The sequence below is a fragment of the Vulpes lagopus genome, chromosome 6 (assembly GCF_018345385.1).
Source record: "Vulpes lagopus strain Blue_001 chromosome 6, ASM1834538v1, whole genome shotgun sequence".
Classification (NCBI taxonomy): Eukaryota; Metazoa; Chordata; class Mammalia; order Carnivora; family Canidae; genus Vulpes; species Vulpes lagopus.
This window is the reverse complement of record NC_054829.1, coordinates 21,379,549-21,403,239: the sequence shown is the minus strand read 5'-3', so window position 1 is coordinate 21,403,239 and position 23,691 is coordinate 21,379,549. Positions and strand designations below refer to the sequence as shown.

General features: G+C 36.4%; 1 protein-coding gene across 6 annotated transcripts in view; it reads left to right on the top strand.

Moving 5' to 3' along the window:
• The window catches only part of NRXN3 (neurexin 3), a 1,543,117-nt gene that overhangs the window by 1,182,465 nt on the left and 336,961 nt on the right, over positions 1-23,691 (top strand). For all 6 annotated transcript variants that reach the window (XM_041758643.1, XM_041758640.1, XM_041758644.1 and 3 more), the window contains one exon: positions 12,928-13,109. In XM_041758643.1, coding sequence (XP_041614577.1) covers positions 12,928-13,109 — 182 coding nt within the window. The remainder of the gene's footprint in view (positions 1-12,927; positions 13,110-23,691) is intronic.

Sequence of the window (23,691 nt, the reverse complement as noted above, 5' to 3'; positions counted from 1 at the left end):
GTAAAATATACAAAATGAAAAAAATACATTTTAACCATTTTCAAGCACATAGTTCAGAAACGTTGAGTACATTCACATTGTTGTACAACCATCTCAACCATCTCCAAAGCTTTTTCATCACCCCAACTGAAACTGTGCCTATTAAACAATTGCTTCCCATCTCCCTCTTTTCTAATAACCACTATTCTACTTCTGTTTCTATGAATTTGACAATTCTTGGTATGTCATGTAACTGGAGTCATGCAATACTTGTCCTTTTGTATTTGGTTTATTTCACTTAGCATGCCTTCATGTTTCATCATGTAGTAGGTATCAGAATTTCATTCCTTTTTAAAGCTAAGATTCCATTGTGTGCATACACCAGTATTTTATTTTATCCATTTATCCAACAATGGACATTTGGGTTGTTACCACTTTTAGGGCTAAAATGAATAATGCTGCTTTGAATGTGGCTGTACAATATCTGGTTGACTCCTTGCTTTCGTTGTGTTTTGTTTGTTTGTTTCATTTTATTTTGTTTTGTTATGCACTTAGAAGTAGAATTGATAGACCTTATGGTAATTATACATCTAAATTTTTGAGGAACTGCCACACTGTCACAGTAGCTGTACCATTTTACATTCCCACCAGCAGCACAAAAGGGTTCCAATTTCTCCACATCCTTGTCAACACCTATTTTCTGTCTGTTTGATAATAGCCATTTTATTGAATATGAAGTGATAACTCATTATGATTTTGATTTGTATTTCCCTCATGATTACTGATGTTAAATATCTTTTCATGAGCTTATTGGCCATTTGTATACGTTTGAAGAAATATCTATTCAAGTCTTTTCCCCATTTTGTAACTGGGTTGTTTTGTTGTTGAGTTGTATGAGTACTTTATATATTCTGGATATAAATCCCATATCAGATATATGATTTGCAAATCTTTTTTCTCATTTTGTGGCTTACTTTTCTTCTGTTGATAGTGTCCTTTAATGCACAAGTTTTTCAAAGTTTATCTATTTTATTCTTTTGTTGTCTGTCCTTTTGATATAATTTTTAAAAAATCCAAATTCAGTATTATGAAGCTTTTCTCCTATGTTGTCTTCTAAGAATTTTATAGCTTTAACTCTTACAATTAGATCATTGATCCATTTTGAATTAACTTTTGTATATGCTATAAGCATTCAACTTCATTTTTTATGTATATAGACATATATTTTTTCCAGAATCATTTGATGAAAATATTCTCATTTCTCCATTGATGTCTTGGCACCCTTGTCAAAAATCATTTGACCAACTATGCAGTGGTGACAAGCTATTGATTTTTATGTATTTATTTTATATTGGACCAACTTATCAATTGATCTCATTAATTTTAAGTTTCAAATAGGTTATTAGGGAGATGTATGTATTCAATCATATCCTTAAAAATATTGTATTCTTTCCCAATATGTTATAGATAATTTCATTTTATTGCTTTATTATTTTAGTAAGAACTTCTAAAACAGTGTTGAATAATACCTCGATAATGAACATCTCTCTTTTTTTTTATTATAATGGCAAAGGCTATATAATTTTACTATTTAGTATGAAGTTGCATATAGGTTTTGATAGTCATTATCATATTAAAATGCTTTTTACAATTTCTATTTTAAGTAAAGTTTTTGAAGGAGTGACTACTGAGTTTCTCAAGTACTTTTAAAAATCCTAAATAAAATTGCATTCTAATTCCACCTTAATTAGGTGATATAATGAACTTTGCTAACAGATACCTTTATGTTTAGATATACTATTTATCATATTCTTGGAATGGTGTATTATTCTTTTAACATACCATTGAAGTTTATTCAGAAAAATATTTAATCAGTATTCATAAGTGAAATTAGCCTAGTGTTTTGTTGTTTTTCTGCTGTATATTTATCAGGTGTTGGTATTACAAATACATTGAATTTGTAAGTGAATTGGGGAAGATTTCTCACCTTGCCTGTGATCTGGTATAATTTGAATAATTTAGGAATTATATTTTCTTTGAAAGTTAGATAAAACTTATTTGTAAAATCATCTAGTATCTTTTGTATCATCCTTATCTTTTGAATAGAATTTGAATCATCTTTCCAGTGGTTTCTGGGGACCTTAGTCTACTGAGTGTATCTAGTTTTTCTTAGAAACATTTGGAAAATCATATTTTTCCTAGAAGGGATCAATTTCTTCTGTTTTTTTTTAAGATTTTATTTATTTATTCATGAGAGACACACACAGAGAGAGAGAGAGAGAGAGAGAGAGGCAGAAACACAAGCAGAGGGAGAAGCAGGATCCCCGGAAGGAGCCCAATGCAGGACTTGATCCTGGACTCCAGGATCAGGACCTGAGCTGAAGGCAGACAATCACTGAGCCACCTAAGGGTCCCTTTCTTCTGGTTTTTAAATATATTTTTCTAAACTTGTATAAAATATTCTTTTATATTTTAATATTGTCTATGTTTGTGGTTATATCCCCTTTGTAATTTCTACTATACTATTGTTTTCTCTTTTAATTTTTCTTCTGGTTTTTCAAGGATTTATATGCTTTATTTGACATTTTAAAGTATAAGCTTTGGGGATTTTTTTTAACTCCTCTATTATTTTTTTAAAAGTGTTGGGTAAATTCTAGCTTTTACTAGTCATCACATACTAGCTTATTAATTTTATTTATTTTCATAATCATGTCTTAAGTTGACATTTCAGTTCATTTATATTCATTTCCTTTATTATTATTTAGGGCATTTTCTTCTAAGTAAAATTTTATCTGTAGTTTATAGAACTTGATATAAAGCAGTCTCTTTTCATTAATATTCTAATTATTGGATATATATATATATGTATAACCATATATGTGTATAAATGTGTAGAAATCATTAAGGATTTCTTTATCAACAAGAACATGATCAGTGTTATAAATACTCCAATTTGAAATATATCTGAATCACTTGAATGTGCTTCTTAGGTTAAATCTCTAGGTAACTTATCACTTAATCATCTTGGTCATCCTTTGCCAATTTAAAAAACATTTACATGCCCTTTATGTTCCAGGCACAGTGATAGTTACCAGGGGTTCTTTACTGTCAAGGACTCTTCTAGTTGTGAAAGAAAGAAAAGCTGAGCTTACTTAAACAAATTAGCTATTGAGAATTTTATATGAGACAAAGTTTCAACTTCATAACACAGGCCATTAAAACCAAGTACTCCAAAGATGAGTTTTCTATGTATGTCCAACTCTCAATTCAAAAGTTCGACTTCACTCTTTGGGTTAGAGTTTATTTTCTCCCAAGTTTTTTCCTTTGGTAGGAATTGTTGCCATGGCAGCTGTGTGCCATTTATGGCATAACTCTATTATCAGAGAAACTGATGGAGTATTCCTCTCCTTCCAGGTTATAAAATAATAATAATTAATAATAATAATATAATAATAATAATTCAGTGAAATGCTCCAGTTGGTCCAACTCAGGTTTATTATCACGCCTTAGCTAATGTTGTATGTAACAGGCAAAAATCTGTTAAAGACTTTTACAGACAATTTCCATTGAAATCACGATTGGTATGGGAGAAAATTATCATTTCCATATGAAGGGGCTTAGTGTGGCAAGACAAAAAGGAAGATGTACTGGGCACCTGGAACAATTAAATTCTACAGATACTAAAATGTTAGGTACTTTGAGGTGATCACCATGAAACAGAAAAACTAAATTATTTCTAGAGTTCTGTATAGTGCACATGATAGCTGTTTTGATCGTTACCGCTACTTTTTGAAATGAGGAGGTAGGAGAAGTATCATCACCTCTTAATAATGGGGAAACTGGGGCACAGTGAACATAAATGATTATGAAATAACAGAATCGACCATAATAGTTGAAGTTTCTTCCTTTTGCTTAATTCTGATATGGGTTCTATGGTTAAGAGATATGTATCTCATAGAAGCAAGAGCCAATACTCTTAAAAATATAACCTAACTTTTCCAGGAAAATCATGTTTTATGAATTAGAGCCACAAATACACCAAAGTTATCTGTTTATGGTCTCTGGTTCCTTGAAAGTGTGAAGTCCATATAAATCTAGCATTTAAATCAAAGCACTAGAAATAAGCAACTGCTCTTTATCTGTATTTTTTTTTCCAGAGGATATTCAGTACTTAGAAATCCCTTGATTGCTCTTATTAGAGAAGGTATTTCAAAGCTGTGGAATAAAAGGAGGAAAAGGAGACAGATGAATGCACTCTGAACCTCTCTTTTATTCTATGTCCCATGAGATGTCATCAGAAGGAATGAGTTTCTTAAAAAATGTTACAGAAAAGTCTGATGAGTAATTATAAAATTATCATTTTTATTTTCATTCATTTATATTTTGCCTAAGGACAAATGTATATATGGTCTTTGCATAATGGTATGTAGAATAATGACATTGTCATTATTAAATATGTTGCATTGCTTTTTTACTGTATATTATTGGTAGGTTAAATCCAAGATGTATTCATATACCTACATATATATGTATATAAATATATATGAATATTACTAAAAACTGTTTGCCACATGATTTAGGAACTGAAGGGTAACATAAAACAATTTGACTGAAGATGGATGTGATTTTCATCTCTGAGCCTGCCAAAAATTCACCAAAGAAAAATTATTCAAACATTTTTGTGGTTAGCTTTCTTTTATAAATTGGAAGCTCTGTTCTCTGCCTGGGGAGGTGTTATGAACCCTAATTGATGAGTATTTATAAAATATTTCCACATCAAGATGAAATGACAAAAAGCTGAGAAGGATTAATGGGCAGATACCTGAATGACAGTATGAAGATATGAAAGTATAGGTGAGCCAGATTTTATTGATTAATTCAACAACATTTATTTCCTGAGCATTCAGTGTTGATAGAGAGATAAATTAAACAGCCCTGTCCTCCAGTAGCTCATGGTAAAGAAAGGTTCTGGATTTTCATTTCGTTTGACAATAAAACTTAATATTTATTTCCTTAAACCTGAATACTGTGCAATTTCCTAGGTATTACTTTGTTTTGCTATATAAGAAACAGCTTGGTTATGAAAGTTAAATTAAATTGGCTGTAAGATATTCTCTGAAATAAAATTCATATAGAGTCCACCCCTTCAGAATTTAGATTTTTAGGAATGCGGTGTAATTAATGAGGAGAAGCCTATTTTCTGACCTTGCTTTTATACACTTTCCAGAGAACAAGCTCCTATTAAGCCACCATCATTTAAATAAAATAAAATGATCACCCCTATACTGCCATTTCCATCATGAGGGCATTGAGTTTCCATCTGGTTTGTGATTTTCTTTTGTTTTGCTTTGTTTTCTTGGCTACATGTTAGGAAGCCATTGTTCTTCTGTTCATCTTCATTGCCATCTCTCTACACTCAGATACACAGGCAAAGATAAAAGGTAAGCACAGTAGGGATAGAGCTTAGCATAATGAAAAGAATGTAGATCTTTGAGTTAGTAGATCTTGATAAAATTCCTGATTCTACTAGATCTTAAGCAAGTTATTTTACCTCATTCTAAAATTTCCCTCATCTTTGAAACTGGGAAAGTAACTATTATGGGCTGAATTGTGTGTCCTCAAAATTCATATGTTGAAGACTTAACCTCCTGTATCTCCAAATGTCACTGCAATTGGAGATAGGGTCTCTAAAGAGGGTATACAAGTTAAAATGAGGCCATTGGAAGGGGTGCTAATCTAATATGACTGGTGTCCTTTTAAGAAGAATTAGAATACAGATGGGTAAAGAGAGTAGGCCATGTGTTGACACAGGGAGAAAACAGCCATTTTAGAAGAAACCAACCCTACTGACACCTCAATATCAAAATAATAGCCTTCAGAGTTGCTGGAGATAAATTTCTTTTGTTTAAGCCACCAGTCTGTGTTACCTTGTCATGGTAGCCCTAACATACTAATACAGCAAAAATATCTAAAGTAAAAGGTATAGGAATTTGAAATATTGTATTATAGTACATTATATAATAAATGATTCATACAGATAGTTAGCATAAGTATTAATATTAGTATTAACATTAGCATTAACATTAGTATTTAAGGACAAAGATTTGTGCAAAAATTAATTGTCCCAAACAAACAACAATAACAACAAAAACTGAGTTTATGAAGATTCTTTTTTAAGCAAAGGGAATTTAAATGTATCCCTGGAAATTTAAATTTTTGGATCAGTTTCAATGTTGAAAGCATTTGCATTCTCTATCACTAATCAATTTTTTCCTAGTGGAAGAGTTCTGATATCTGATGAGTAAAATAACTTTGTAAAAGTTTTTTGATGTAATGTGTTTCTTAAAATGTCATTATCTCTAAGACTCAGAAAGTGTCATGTGTTTGTCAGCAGTCATGAAAGTGCCCAGAAACTATGTGTAATTTTATTTTACTCAGAATTTGGGGGAGTACAGGGACACCTGGTGACTCCAATGCTAAGTGTCTGCCTTTGGCTTAGGTCATGATCCCAGTGTCCTGGGATCAAGCTGGCATCTGGCTCCCTGCTCAGCGGGGAGTCTGCTTTTCCCTCTTCCTCTGCCCTTGCTTGTGCTCTCTCTCAGATGAATAAATAAAAAATCTTAAATTAATAATAATAAAAAAAGAATTTGGGGAAGTACAGGTGTGTATAAGAAATCCTAGCAGGAGGCCGTCTCAATTGTTGGTATCAGTTTTGGAAATAGCATAATTATTTGGCTCCTCTTAAGAGTCCCTGGAAAATTCATGATGACATTCCCATGAAAAGGATCAACCAAATATATTTGCCAAAATTGGGTTTGTACATGTAATCATCCATAAAGAATAGTTCTTTTTTATAATACTACCAGAATTAAATAATAGTGTCCTTTTTTATTTATAAAAAAATAAGCTTATAGGTAGAATTTTATTTGTTTTATCTTTTTTTCTCCGATCAGCTTCTATCGAAGTTTTGGCATTAGATACAATATATATAATTCACTCTGCACAAGTTTGAGTTCCAGTAATACGAAGCAGATTTTATACCAAACTGAACCAGCATTGGTTCTGCCAGGAAGTCTTCAAGTCGCAATTTTTCTTCCAGAATTCTGGAATGTGCTCTAAAATGTTGCCTCTGTGTTTCCTGGCTTAATGCCCTTTGGTTTTAATCATTCTTCCTTCAAGAAAGAGGAAAAAATTGCCCCAGATGAAAGGAGTAAGGATGCTCACCTTGCCTGAGCATCATTTAAGAAATGGGGCTTGGCTCTCCCTGATTATATATTTGACTCTTAGGCAACGTTGTCAGTTTCCCAGTTAGCTGGGCAGTAAATCTGATCATTTCTTTGCCAAAGATAAAGGATGTTCTTTAAAATGGATGAAATTTCTCTCTCAACGTTCAGTCCCTTCAGTTTTGCTTTATTTAAGGCTTTTTTATCATCAGTTTCGGTGTTTATTTCAAAAAAAATCCAGAGTCGACAAAATAGATCATAATAAACCATCCATTCAACAAATGCATTGCAGGACTATTTGTAACATCTGTATCACTTACTTTGTACTCCCTAGAGGCTCCCTCTGTAGTGCAGAGGTTCTGTTCACAGTTTTTCCATCCGCTATTCACTTCCTTCTTCTTGTGGAGCTCTTGGTCCCCAAGGATTCCCTTCAGGAATGGGCCAACAGGACAGCTGTCTGAGGGCAGATGAGGGCAGGATGGAAGAAGGGGAGCTCTGGTTCTATTCTCAGCTCTACCACTTAACACCAGCTGAAGTCACTTAATCCTGAGTCTCTATTTTCTCTTTTATTCAAACGAAAATATTTGCTATTGACACTTCAGTGGGATTGGAGGAAGAAGCATCAAATGAGATACTCCCAAAGAAAATAATTTGAAAACCATGCAGTGCTATGAATATAGAAGGTCCTACAGTGATGAACACTCCCCAGACAGCCAGGGGTGTGTGGAAGGGGAACCATAGAGCAAACTGAGTAAAAGAAATCGAGAAACTATTTTTTTCAGCTCATCAATCATTATGAGCTCCTTGAGCTTTATGTTTCCATTTGGTAGGAGTGATATGTGATATTTCTAAGCCTTTCTGTTTTGGTTTTGTTAGAGATCTGGTTAATTGATCTGACTAAAAGATAGTTTAAAATGAATAGCAGTAACTGCTTCTATGGGCATGATGTATTTTATGTCATTGATAGTCTGTTTTTTTTCCAAAAGGATTTACCAATTCGCAGTAAAGAACACAAATGTGGATAAGGTTGATGAAAGAGTAATACAATAGAAATAACGAATAAGGAGCCTGAATAATAGAGAAAAACAGACATATTACCTTGATGTCATGAGATTTTATAAATTCTCAGGCAATGTTCAAAGACACTAGGGTAGGAGTTTGACTTCTTTTTCTTACCCTGGTTTATCTACCAGATGGTTTGCACAGCAAGAATTATACTAATTTTATTACTTAATTTATTATTGCACATACTATATTTGTCCATGAGTAAATCATCTAGTTCCCTTTAAATTTAATCTTCTCAGATTTCCCTGGAAGCTGCTTGCCAACTTGTTTCATTTTAACACCAACCAAAAATTATTTCAGGGAAGGCTGATTTGCTTTGTTTTCTTTCTTAAAAAAAAAAAAAAAAACCATAAGTAACCAGCCAACATGCTTAGATGCATTTCTGGAGCCTTTTATCTGTAATAATTTGATGGAGAAAATAATAAATTAATTTCAAGTAGTCTATTGAGTTTTCTAACTCACTTTTCTTTATTTCTTATACATACTCACATATGTATATGCATACACATATGTATGTATATATTATTTTTATATCAAATATAAATCCTAAACAGGTCCATGATTCTATCGGTAATTGCCAAAAAAATAACATGCCATTTGGATATGGGAATAGAAAGCAATGTCATAATGGCAGGGCCATGAGGTTAAGAAGTCAAAGCAACAATAGTAATAATTATCCAAATGTCCTAAATAAGGAAAAGTTAAGTTGCCATCAATAATTAAATTAAATTTTAGTAAAATAAACAGTAATATGCACCACAGATTTAATAACTATTTCTTGAAGAAATAAAAGCATATCTTGCTTTTATGACCTAGAAAAATTTTATCTGTTATTCTCCTTGAGAAATCATCGATCATCTGTTTCATTGGCTTGTTGTATAACTACATAAAGCTATTCTCCAGGACTCCTTCATGATCTCACTAGATCCTGTCCTACTCTTTTCTTACCCCCACAAATCCCACACACAGAATATACCCCAAAACACACATATTCATACCCTCACATACCTGGGTCTGCCAAAATCACCATGAGCCCCATCACAGTAAGTAGCTTGCTAATAATAAAAACAATAAGCCAAATCTATTTTCTGGTGCTTTTGAGATAAAAGAAGTGGTGTGTTATAAACAACATGTCATATTTGTTGACTGTTTGAAAATGGTGCGTATACATATCTTGGTTAATGGTGACAGTGTCGAGATTTCATTCCTGAAATACTGTGTTGGTGGAACTCAGCAATCTCAGCTGCCTTGCAAACTTGCAAATCCTGCAATGTTAAATGGTCAAAATGCCACCATGGCAGTTTTTCTTCAGTTGAATTGATCACTTTTTGCTAGCAAGCAGGAAATTCATGGTTCTGATTGTTAATAAATGGAGTATGATCTTCGCACCAGCATACTTAGCACAGTGAGAAACCAACAGTCAAACTAGGCTCAGGGGAAAAAGCATGTGATGTGGTATTGCATGGCTTGGAAATGAAAATCTTTAATGGATTAAGGAGGGTACTTACAGTTCTTAGAATGTTCCCAAAATGTTGATTTGTAATCCACATTTTAAAATAACAAAATTCACTTTTTAATTTGAAAATGTAAAGCAAAATAAGTCCATGTTACCCATAGGACTCTAGGCATTTTATATTAAAATTAACAGAAAGTGCATATCTATCTTTAAAAACCATGCAAGATAGCAGAGCTAACTGAAGAGGGAAAAAATTACAAGTCTTCACAGTAGAAAGTTGTAAATATTAATTAACTTCCTGTAAAGCCAACATTGAACTGTGGGAGCATTCAGGGTCTTTATTTACCCATACTAGGATATTTGGTACCAAGAATACATATTTTAAGATTTGTTTCCATATAGCAGAATAAGCCATATGCTAAGGACTTTGTGCTTTTTTGCCCTTTTCACCTACAAAGTTAGAATTATCTAATACGGTGGCATCCAAAATTCAGAACAACAAAGTCAATAAAAATTATTTTTAAGACTACTTTTTGAAGTACCCTGCTATTGTCATTAGTGAGGTTTTGTTCTTTATTTAAAGCCATTATGATCTCCTAACCACTATATATAAGAAGCTGTATATTTATCTTTTAAAATGCTCTTTATCTTTACGTTCTTTATATTGAGAATTATTGAATAGTCAGTGGATAAAAAATATGAGCAGGGTAGCAGGTTTTTATGGTCAGAAGGTAAGACTAGCCTTTGAAAACATGCCAGGTTTGGGGGCTATGGCTTTGTTTTCATTCCATTTTGGTCTTATAGGAAGATGTGAAAAGAATAAAGCACAGTCAACTTTGCATCACTGGTATAGTTTATTGTATAATTTTATTAAGCTATGGCTGGCATATGGTGAAGACAAGCTTCTGGAGGCAAGAGGGTAAAGCTGATGACTTAAAGAGGTGCCATTTATTTCAGATGTTTGGGTCTCTGTTTCCACACGTTGTTAACAAATGAAATATCCCATAGAACCGTTGTGAAGATCCAGCTAATGAATTTGAAAAGGTTTTTTAAATCAGAAAACACCAGGCATATGTGTTGCTGTTATCAATCTTGGACTTGTTCTTTTTGTAACAAAATGATAAAATTATTTCCTGATAGAGTATGGATTTATCTCTGTAGTGGGATCCACTACATATTTAGGATAGAATAGGATAAGATTTTATAAATTACCACAAAATGTCAAAGGCTGATTTGCATTTTGGTGATTCTATACATTGATCACTGAGTAACCTTCCAGTTTCCAAATAAAGAATAAAGAGGGTGGCGATGACATTTGTAATCATCTACAGAAAAGGGAATTATTTAAATTCTTCACAGATGGAAAGAAATCAAGAGTAAATCATTATGTCCACATTTCCAATTTTAAGAAGCATTGAGGGTATCTGTGGATGGTGAGCAAATATTGTTTTGCATATAGAATTAATCATAGGGACACCTGGGTGGCTCAGCCTGCCTTTGGCCCAGGGCGTGATGTTGGAGACCTGGGATCAAGTCCCACATCGGGCTCCCTGCATGAAGCCTGCTTTTCTCTCTGCCTATGTCTCTGCCTCTCTCTCTCTCTCTCTCTGTCTCTCATAAGTAAGTAAATAAAATATTAAAAAAAGAATTAATCATAAACTCTCCAAACCACAATCCCAAATTCTTCAGATGACTGTGGAGGTCTTTTCAGACACCATCCCCTAAGGATTGAGACATTCATAAAATGAAGATAATGTTATGATACACGTAATATACAAACTGAGCATATTGGAGGGACTAGAATTGTGACCTTTAATTAGATTCTATATGCCTCAGAGTATAATGTGGCTTAGTGCTTAAAATAAGGATGACATATGACATATACTCCTAATTCTAGCCTCGTAGCAGTTGACTTTATTATTTCTAAATAAGCTGCATAACTCATTTTTTCTTCATACAACATAATTCAATCCAGTATTCCCTGTAAGCTAAATGTGAACCAATGCTGGAGATTTTTAGGAAAGTTGAAGAAATTTGAATGCTTATCTAATGCTGCTTTAAAATAGTTTCAAGGATTGGACCATGTTCAGTGGGAACACATCTGAAAATCTGCCAAATATTCTTTGAACTTTGAGATGACTAACATATGGAAGTATTCACTATGGGTAACATACATATAGCCATAGAAACTACAATGATGCGGTCTGTTCTAGCTACCAAATCTAAATGCTTTCCTCCAAATTTAGACTTAAAAATTTGTTTTTAAAAATGGACTTTTAAGATTTATGAGATACAAATATTTTATTTATTTTTCTTCCTATTTGTTTTCTATGTATTTTTAAATTACTATACTCTTACTAATCCCTGGCTTTGTAAATAATAAGAGTGAAAACACAGTAAGTACTAAAAACATGGATAAACCCACTATTCGTAAGTGGCAATATCACTTACATTCTAAATTCATCATTGTGAGATTTTTTTCTATGTGTTCTATATTTCCTTTTAGAAATTTAGCTTGAAAAAGAGGGAAGCTGTTATATAATGCCAGATAAATACGAACACTAGGAAAAAATTAAGTTTTTAAAGGCCTCTGGAATTAATTTTTATCACATTCTTTTATAGCAACATAAGAGTGAAAGAGACAAATGTTTTTCTCTGGCTACAGCTTTCTTTTCTGTGGGGGTGGTGGAAGGTCCAGGTATGAAAAAGAATGATGGCTTGAGACATAACACCTTATGTTCAGTCTTGTGAGGCATTCCTGGAACTGCTCCTGGCTCCACTGACCAGAATGTTCTGATAGCTAAGAGATGGGGGAACCAGTTTTCCCTCTCATGCCTGTCCTAGCCGAGATGGAAAATTAATTCTGCCTTTGAGGAGATCAGGAAGGTTGTTTGTCACAAAGTACCAGAGCTCTCAGACACAGAGTGTTATTTGCCCTCTGCCATTATACAGCAGGAACTGAAGATGTTAGGGACGTCTCTTGCTCACATCTGCTCTGTTATTAATTCATTTTGCCTGCATCTGTAATCTAGGGTGACAGTTGCCTTCCGAGACTTTGGATGCCATCCCTCTCAGTAACCAAATACCAGCACGTGGGGGCCGTTTCCTCTCTGCAGCTGTCTGTATAGTATCTCAAAAGTGTGCCTGCAGCGGGCAATGCACAGCACAGTGCCCTGATGGCTCCCTCTCTCCTTGCTCTCGCAGCTGGCGCTACATACATCTTTGGGAAAAGCGGAGGCCTCATCCTCTACACCTGGCCGGCCAACGATCGGCCCAGCACACGCTCTGACCGCCTGGCCGTGGGTTTCAGCACCACCGTGAAGGATGGCATCTTGGTGCGCATTGACAGTGCTCCGGGCCTCGGTGACTTCCTACAGCTTCACATAGTGAGTACCAGGCCTTGGCCTCCATTGCTTTGTCTTCCTGGTGGTGTGAGTCGGTGAGCCAGATGAATGCAGCAGAACGTTCTAGATAGACTCGGCAAAGAGGCACATGATTATAACATTTGCCAACATGTGTCGGAACCCTATCCCACGGTTGTCCCAGTGTCAAACCTCATTCTTCCCTTTCAGTGTGAACCTTGATGCCCATGGGGGTATTTCAGGGATAAAAACTGAAAAACTCTTTGAGTCCAGACTCCCTTTCCAGTGGTATGGTTTGGTCTGTCATGAAACATTTAGCAGACTGCAAAAGTGTAAATAAGAGATTTACCTGGTACTTTGCCTTAACCTGGTACAAGTAGCAAAGCCCACTTTGGTGGTAATAATCTCCTGTGCTGGTGGTCAGCAATGTTTTTCTATTAAGGGCCAGATGGAAAGTGTTTTGGGCTTTGCAGGTGATACAGTCTCTGTCACAGCTCCTCGGCTCTGCTGTTGTAATGTGCAAGCAGCCATAGATAATATGTTTTTTTAAAAAAATGTGTGTGATTATATTTCAATAAAAACTTATTTTATAAAAGCGGGCTGCAGGGGTATCTGGGTGGCTCAGTTGGTTAAACGTCTGACTCTTAATTTTGGCTCAGGTCTTGATCTCAGAGTTGTGAGTTCAAGCCCTATGTTGGACTTCATGCTGGGTGTGGAGCCTACTTTAAAAAAAAAGAAAAAAAGAAAAAAAAAAAAAACGCAGGCTACAGGCTCTACTTTGATGACCCCTGCCCTAGGCAGCAAACTTCCTCATACAAATATAAGGAACATGTGATAAAAACTGAAGCCAGATGGGGTGGGGCAAAAAGGAAACAGCACAATAACCAAGAATTGTTATATTCATGTGCATTGTATATCCAACATTTTGCTTGTATATATAAGCCCAATAGGAATGCAGCCTCAGTCACTGCAGATTGTTAAGGACACAGGGTAGTTCTAAGAAATTAAAATGATTTGGAGGAAAAAATTACTTCGTTATGAGGATAGAAAATATTTTTATAGCAACAATTAACCCATTTTATCACCTGTGCAGTCTGCTGTTAAAAGAAAAAAAAAAAGTAGGCTAAAGAAGGATATGATTCTCATCCATAAGTACCCAAAGTGCAGCTACCAGGAGCAAAGAGAGGAATTGTTCTCATTAGTTAGTGATGACAAGGCCAGAAAGAATGGATTTAATTTGGAGCAATAAGAATTCAGTTTAAATAGCAGGGGGAAAAAGCAGTTAAGAGGAAAGACCAACTGGGGATTACTACCAACCTCCAAAAAGGAAGAAGAGGAACATTTTCCTGGGCATCTTTGAATCTGAATTTTGCTAATGTGCTGGTCTACTGAGGAAGGCAGAAAGTGGGATTTTATTGCTGGTCTCCGGAGTGGAGGTGGTGGCTGGCTGGAACCACCAGCAGCCAGTTCAGCCCTGCAAGCACTGCCCGTCTCCAGCACCTGCTATTCCAATATGCCTTGGAAGCAGGAGCAGCTTGAAGTGTAAGGCTCGAGCTGGAAGCCTGTCCAGCCTTTGTGTGAGCCAGAGCCAGACAAGAGTGCAGGGAAGGAATGGCTAGGAGTGATCACCTTCAAAGTGTGAAAGAGGGATCTTAAGAGAGTTTTGAACCTTTATGCTTTTTCAGATGCTTCAAGGACCATATGGTACTGTGAGTCTGAGCTTAAGCATTTTAAAAAGTCATGCCAAGGAGCACAGAGAAACACAGCCATAGTTTGTATGGTTTATCTTTATTTGGCCTCTAAAAACCACCATAATTTACAAAACTCTGTGAGATTTATGCTGCATATAACTTAATGACTATTTCATGGCAGCTATAACTAGGCTATTATTACCAGCTCGCTTGCATTTTCACGGTGATTTATCTTCTTTTTTTGTTCAGTGTGACTTACTAAGGAAAATATGATTTGGCGCAGCCATAAGCATCTTTTTTGAGTCAGATATTGTGCTACTGGTTTATCCATTTCTCCCCATTCATGTTTTGTAGAGCATTTCTACTTTTAAGAGAAATGCTTCCTATCTTCTGAAAGTTTACTTAATTTTTTTTTTTTTTGTTTTTATAAAAGGGATATGAGGATCCTGGGAACTTCTAGGAAGAACCATAGCATTCCATTTTAACATATTTAACAGTAAAAATACAAGAAGTTTTACATCAAAATGTGTAGACCCACTTGGGTCCTGTGGTCCTTTTCCAGTGATGCTACATCATTGTTTAAACATTCTAGATAATCCCAACAGGTTGACCTTTATCAGATTGACATCATCTGACCTTCTCAGAGAAATGAAAGAAAGACCCTATGATGTGGAGAAACCACATCATTCTGGAATGGTCCTGATATGCTTGTGGCCCTCTTGAGCATGGGATCATTTGATTGGTCTAATAACTACAAACCATTTTAGCTTCCCTAGTGGACTGTCTCTGGTATCTACCAGAGATAAAAACTGTGCGACTATATTCCAATAAAATTCAGGTGTAAAAACAGGCTGCAGGTTGTACTTTGGGGACCCCTGCCCTAGGCTGCAAATGTCTTCATAGAAATGCAAGAACCTGTGATAAAACCTAAGGTCAGAGTGGGTAGAGCAAAGGGAAGTTTCCTTACCACTCTCCGGAATAAAGGAATCTAAGTAGAAGATCCAAAAACTTGATTTCAAACCCTGCTTCTTGTTTTTGACATTTACATAGATGCATCAGGAAAGCAAAGCCATCAATACCTACTCAGATACTTTTATGTGACTTTTACAATCTGTAAAGCATGGATTTGTTTAATGGATGTAGCTTGTTTCCTTGTGCTAAGGAATAATGCTCAAAAAGAAAATAATTTAAAGACTGTTAAGGGAAGTGGAAAGAGTTGAGCAGGAGGCAAAAGATTCCATTCCTGCTTGCAGTTTACCTAGAAGAAGAGAAACCCACCAGAGGAAAAGAAGTGATGGCAGACACAAAGAGGAAAGGGAGGCAGAGTGGATCCAGGGGCAAGAGGAGGAAGGAGGCATTGGGCCTGGGGAAGAGGCCCTGCCTGCCTAGACATGTGCTCCCAGCAAGGGGTTATACATGGGCAAAGCTTGATTCTTCCAGTGTGGGTGTCAATTATGGAAACAGTTGGTTGTCAAGCTCCTAAGTTACTCAAAAACAAAGTGCCAACTCAGAAATTAGTAAGTGTGTGTAAAAAAAAAAAAAAAAAAAAAAAAAAAAAAAAAAAAAAAAAGTAAGTGTGTGTAGAGAGGGTATGTGGTGAAGAAAGAGCGGGGGGGAGAGGGAGAGAGATTGAGAATTTGTGTTTTATAAACTGTTACTGAAGGCAAGTCCTAGGAATCCCTGAACAGTTTTGAGGCACAGTAACTCTGTCATTGGAACAAGCACTTTTTACCCCCAACTTAGCCTATTTGAAGGAAGAGAAAATGCTCTTCCGAGAACACCAAGGAGTCTGACCCTGAGGTGAGCACCCTTTCTAGAACAGACCTGCTTGCTGTGGAGTCTCCAGAGCAGGAATGGCAAATAGGCTTCATCTTGTCTGCTAGCTTTGAGGACCTCTCACTTCCTCACTTCAAGCTTTCTAATGAGAGGAGTAGACAAATACAGCAGGTAGGAGTTCTGGCTTCCACCAGCCATGCCTGCTCCCTCCTCTGAAATGGGACTTTGTGGATGGATGCATGCAGGCTGCATGTTACCTTTGCTCTAGGCTGCATGCTGTCCTATCCCTGAACATTCTCATTTCTTTTCCTTTGTCATCCTGAAATGTCCACACGTTAAAAACTCTTTAGGAAAATTGGAATCTTTTTTAAATTCCTTCTCCACTAGAAGCCCTTGAATCATTTGTTAATTAGTTCAGAGTCCTTAATCTTAAAATGATCCTTCTCACACCAGGCCAAGGTCAGCTGTTCCAACAGAATTTGAGTTTTGCTTGGAGGGCTGGAGAGAAAGGAGGAGAAACATACATGACTAATTTTGGGTGCACACAACATTTAAAAAGATGGCAAGAAAATGCTTGGAAGTCACTGGTGCCTTAGGGTAAAGAATTGATGTAAAGAAAGGGGCACCAAGACAGAGGTGGGTGGGTGCTGTCAGTGCATTTTTCCCCCATTTCACAGTTTGGTCAGATTATCTGTTGTCTGGCAAAGGAAGGAAGGAAGGAAGGAAGGAAGGAAGGAAGGAAGGAAGGAAGGAAGGAAGGAAAGATTTTCCCCCTTTTCTTCCTTCCTTCCTTTCTTTCTCTTTCTCTCTCCTTCTTTCCTTCCTTCCTTCTTTCCTTCCTTCCTTCCTTCTTTCCTTCCTTCCTTTCTTTTGGGGTTTCTTTTAAATTTATTTATTTATTTTTTAAGATTTATTTTTTATTTATTTATTTATGATAGACATAGATGGAGAGAGAGAGAGAGAGAGAGAGAGACAGAGACACAGGCAAAGGGAGAAGCAGGCTCCATGCAGGAGCCCGACATGAGACTCGATCCCGGGACTCCAGGATTGCGCCCTGGGCCAAAGGCAGGCGCTAAACCGCTGAGCCACCCAGGGATCCCCGGGTTTCTTTTAAATTTAAAGTCTTCCCACTCACGCAGGGCCTCATAGTGGCTAAATAGGCTTTTACAATAAGTCCTGAACAAGATAAGAATTAGATTTTTTTTTTTTTAGATCTTTAAAAATGAGAGAGAGAGAGATGTCCAAGAAATCTAAAATAATTTAGAGATGAGTTCCCTTCAAATTAGCTTACATTTCTTCATTTTTGGTTCACACGTCCATGATGCACTATTTTCTATGTCAATTATTAATCTTATTAATGAAATCACAGATGAAATGTGGTTGTCAAAGGCAAAAAGATCTTTCCTTGCAGTATGTATGCATGAAATGAAATTCTGTGGAAGGAGGGTGTCTTAGGGCAGAGGGATTTGTAAAGAAATATCACTTTGAATATGCTTCCTCCATTGAAATCTATTGTTGAGGAATTAATCTGCTCAATATTTGGAGAGCAGCCACTTGCAAGTGACTTCTGCCTATTGACCTCCCATGTAGGCTCTATGAAGCTGTGTCATGTTACACTCACCTTCATTTAAACAATAGAGAAAAAAAATGAATAGGATCAGAGAAAGGATTACCAGGAAGTGCTTGCTATTGTCTCATGAAACTCTTAACAACCTCCTCTCACCACCTGCAAAATAGAAGTTCGGGCATTACTGGGCAACAATTAGTTTCTCTTTATGTAGTTAATATAGGGTATAAAAAAGATATGCTATTAATTTCTTTCTCCCTGTGTAATTTACAGTAAATCCTCTTGGATTCATTTTTTAATTATGAACCTTTCAGGAACAGTGAAAATTTATGTGTCAGGGCATCTGTTTTGTTTGACAAGAATCTATAACCTTCTCCAACTGTTTCTGTCCTGACTTATAATGTAGATACTTAGATAAAACAAGGTAGGAGAAGAGAGAGGACTGCTGTCCTGACTTACCCCCTTTTCATAATGGCAAAATGTTCTCCTTGCAAAAACTGCCCCTCACCCAAAATAAAAATCTCACAATATTCTTTCAGTGCCATGTTTGGGGGAAATAGAATATTTATTAAGTTTGGTATGTATAGTATTGTTTTTCTATAATTTATAGCATTTGGAGAGACTCCTGGAGAATAAATGGGAGCAAAGCTGAATTATGATAAACGGTCTGTTCCTCACATCTATTGCATCTATAAATTGCTGGCCCAGATGCTTTATTTGGCTGTCTGTGTGTGAAATATTTACAGTAAGCCATCAACATCTGCTGAGTTAGTCTTCAGTGAGGTTAGGTGGTTAGGTGTTACCTTAGATTTGTGTCTGGATTTGGCCAGTAGCAGAACTAGATTTGACTTAGGAACTGTATTTGGGGGAATCTACAGAGAAGTACAGAGGAATGTTGGCATTTTGAGACTGGTAACGCAAGTAGAGAGGGAAAGAACAAGAAAATAACAAAGGTGTCCAACAGATGCAATTTTGTTTCCCACAGAGTGCTGTGCACTGCAGGTTGGCTCTGTATTCCCTTTCATTGCTATTTGTTCTTAGTGAAAAAGGCCTCTTTGGGTTTTCTGGGCTTAGGAGCTTTTCCAGATCATTAGCCACTTCTGTGGAGAGGGCCTGCTGGGGATCTTCTCTGCAGCTTCCAGCTTAGCCGTTCCATCCCGGCAGAGTTGGAGAAGAAGGTGGGAGAAAGAAGTGGAAGTGGGGATTTGATGAAGTGAGCACTTACGCAAGCTGGACCAGACGCAGCTCCCTGCATGGGAGTTGGGGTGTGTTTTTTCCAATCTCTATTATTCCCAAAATATTTCTGTTTAAATCTATTTACTTTGATTGCATACTCAGTTTCGAGGGGCAGCATGTCATAGTGGAAAAAATGTATTTAATTTGAAATCAAAAGATGTGGATTTGAGTCTCATTCTGTCAGCATCCAGTGAGCTCTTTGGCCTTGGCAAGTTATCATTGCCCTGGGCTTCACCTTGCTCTTCTTTTAAATGGACACACAAAAAATACAATACTATAGGGTTTCCTGATGTTCAGATGGAATAAAATATTTAGAAGTTATTATCAACAAAAAACTGCAAAATGAAGCGTGGGTCATTGACTAGTATCTCATTGACTAGTTTTCTCGATGACATATCTGGAAGGTAATAACTTCAATAGAGAAAAAAGATTGGTGAAAGGAAGAATGCTTTAAAATAGTTTCATTTTAAATATTTTTAAAAGCCTGCCAAGACTGTTTCTGAAAATAAATTCCTTTTTAATCTGATTGAAAGCAATTGTTTTTGAAATAATCAGATTCACAATTGAGACTTTTGGGAGTGTCCTGTAAGCACAGGGTGAAGAAGCCAGGTCTCTCTGCAAGAGACCTACTTAGGTCAATAGGATATGACATGGAGCTTCCTTGGCATGTCGTTGAGGGCATTATGTCTCTATATGACACAAGGTGATTCCTCATGCTTCCACTGCCCTTCAGTATAATGTTCCAAAGCTTTTTTACCCTCCCCGGTAAATGTGTAATTTACCTTGCCCCGAAGGTCCTTCTTCAGTTGTATGAACTATGGAGAATGGAAACATCCCACCTTGCCAAAGGGGGAAGGAGGAGGAGGACAAAGCAATAATACACACCATCAGGAGACCAGAACCTTTCTAGGCAGGGATAGTATAAAAGAGATTTGAGCCCCACCATGGGTACCAGAAAAAGACATAAACATTCTGACCCAAAAGTAGGAATTAACAGAGCCTAGAGAGAGTCATTGTTGGAACCAGGGTCCTAGTGAGGATACAGCCAGATTGAGTAGGGATGAGTAGCTGCTACCACCAAGTAAACTAGAAACATAAAAGTGCATATACGGGTAAGAACATTTTGTAGAATTTGATTCCTCAAAAAATGCAGGAACAGTGAATGATAAATTTAGTGTAAAGATAAAATGTATAATAATGCAGTCATAAAAATCAAGTTGACAAAATGTATAGAAAATATTTTATGGGTGGTAAATAATTATGAGAAGCAGAGTCCAAATGGCCGTATCTTTCTCATTTATCACTTACACCAGTGGCTCTTTTCACTGTTAACTGATAAGTCATGTTTCAGAATCCTCAATGCATTCCTTTCTAAGAGGAATTTAGAAAAAATAGGATTCAGAGAATTTAGCTCATGAACATCAACTAGCGCATTTAAATTGAGTGCTTTTTATGTGCCATGCAAAGTGCTACATTTTGGGGATATGGTAATCAACATTGGGTCCCATAGAGCTAACAGATGTAAAAGACTACAGAAATTAAATTATGAGAAATTAGGTTTCCTATACATTATAAGATGATGTATATAAATGCTTGCATCACTCCTGGCATATAGTGAGCTTTCAATTACGGATAACTTTTAATGTCATTGGTACTTTTTCATCAATTAAAAAAAAATTAAGTCAGAGAAAACAGTATATTTTATTTTCCTAAATAACAAATAGACTTTAATCAGGTTTCTGAGATTGCAACTTAAGTGATATAAAACTCTAAGGAGAAGTCAAGATACCACTGATTTAAAGCCAGCTGCATGGCATATATCCTAGATTATTGCAGTTATCAGCTGAACAAGTTCTGAATAGCAGAGGCTTTTTAGACATATGAATTTGAAGTGCAGCAAGCAAGTCAAACTCCAGGTGTCATCAACGCTGGGGCCTCATATGACTTAATGGCAGGGCTACCTTAACACTGTTGGCTGGATGAGTTATCTCATTGACCCACCACTTACACTGTTCCTAGTCATTACTCCTGGGGTATTGTTCACTGCAACAGGGCAAGAAATAACCCATTGACTCACTGAAGCTATAGATGATGGATTTTAGATCCCTGACTGCATTCGGAAGGCATGGAAACTCAGCGTATTAATGGGGGAATTCATTAGCCACCCACTCCATAGCATCATATGCTTAGATCCTGATGCTGTCACTGCTGCTGTTTCAACTTGTTAGTGAGTCCGTGATAGATGGCAGAGGGAACTGTATAACTGTATTAGCCTCTAAGATAGTTCTGACAGCCAGACCTGTAGTTTCCCAGCCTGAGATGACACTTTTGGAATCACTTAAAGACATTTAGATAAGCCCTGTTGATCGATCAAGCTAACCTTCATCCTGAAGTCATTTCATACTCAGAATGACAGGAGATGATTGGCAATTAAGTCTTTTTTTTTTTTTCTATTCTTGACACCTTAGTTACCTGCTTTTAGTTTGGTTTATTTTTCTATTCTGCTTTCTGTAAAATGGCAGACAATTTAATGACATAGATGATTATTTCCTACATTTACATAGGACCATAAGTACATCACCTTACATTACTACCATTATCATCACTTATACCACTAAAATCGATTGACATACTACCAGGTACCAGACACTGCGCAAGAATTCTGTTTACATCATCTTATTATAAACTCACAACAACTCAGTGAGGTAGTCACTATTAATATCCTCACTTTATGAATGAGTCAACTGATGTTTAATGAAGCTAAGGAAATTTCCCAAGATAGCACTGAGCAGGCATTCAAATCCAGTTCTGACTCTTAATTACTATTACACTCCTAATGAAAGTTTCAAGAGTAGAACGTGCAGTCGTGATCATTTTAATGCAACATGTATTTGTGGAGCAGGAATTTATTTGGGGTTGTTGGAGATATAAAGTTTAACATCAAGGAGGGAAAATAAAAATTGCAAATGTGGCTGTTTTCAGACAGCATTGGGGAAATTCCAAGGAAGGCAAGACTAGTATAGTTTGTAGAGACTAAGAAATGAACACAGACAGGTTGGGACAGATTTTGACTGATGGAATCTGAAGAAGGAACATGCTAAATGAAGATACCAGCACATGTGTTCCCTCAAAAGAAGGGAATACAGGCTATGTTCCCAAGTTTGTGAGGTATGCACTTTGACCAGAATAAATGCTTTTAAGGACTTCCTCTATGATGATGATCATAGGAAGGTAATGAAGATGAAATAGAAGGACATTCATTCCAGAGAAAGAATCAACAGGTGTCACCAACTGTTGGGTGGAAGGGGAGAGAAGTAAGAAATGTCTAAGAGACTGGGAAGGTCAAATTTCATTAACAATAACAGTGAAACGGGGCACGTGTCAGAAAAAGTAGTTTTAGGATAAGACTGTCAGAGTCTGATACTAGTGATGTAACACATAAATAAGGCATGTGAGAGTCAATCTAGAGATTTCCAAATGGAAATGTGTGATGAACTCAGATGAGAGATAGGGCAGAGGTAGGGAATTGAAAATTTGCAGCCTGAAATGACAAGGGAAACTGAGGCTTGCTCAGATCTGCAGGGACATAAATGAGTAGAAACCTGTGAAATATGTACATAACTTCCCAAAATGAAGGAGGGGAAGAAAGGAAGTGAAAAGGAAAACGCTGGAGGGTCAGAGAAAACCTAGATAGATGGTGAAGTGTTACAGAAATCCAGAGAATTAAGAGAGGTTTCCCAAAGAGAGTAGCCGTAGAGCTATTTTCCCTATACCTTTTAGTAACATCTCTTTTGTATGCAGTTTGTGAGGATGTCTTCTTTGTCTTTATTGGTATTTATTGTACTATGTAATCTTTGTCATTCTAGTCTCCTTAGTATTTATTCCATTCTTCTTCTCTTAGTAGTTGTTGTGGGCATTGCTAAGTCAGAGTCAGAAGACTCTGGGTCTAGATCCCACCACCTAGCAGTTATCTTGTGCAAATGGCGGAGAACTAGACACTATTCTGGCAACCTCATAGTATGGTGGGGAAGATCAAATGAGATAATGCTGTGAATGGGCCCTGTTACCATCGAAAGATCTACAAAAAAAAAAAAAAAAAAAGATCATTTTCATAGTAATATGTATGTGTCTACCATCCAGCAAAGCTGTTGGTGCTTAAGAGATTGTGTTTGGAGACGTGGAAATGAGGACGTAAGAGAGGTTAGGTGGTTGTAGTTTTCAACAAGAGGGTTAGCAACCAGGCAAATGGCAGATCAGAGCCAAAATGTGAATGGCTCAACTGTGAGAGCTCATGAACGGCTACAGTATTCAAATGCTGTTGTTGTCTGCCGTATGT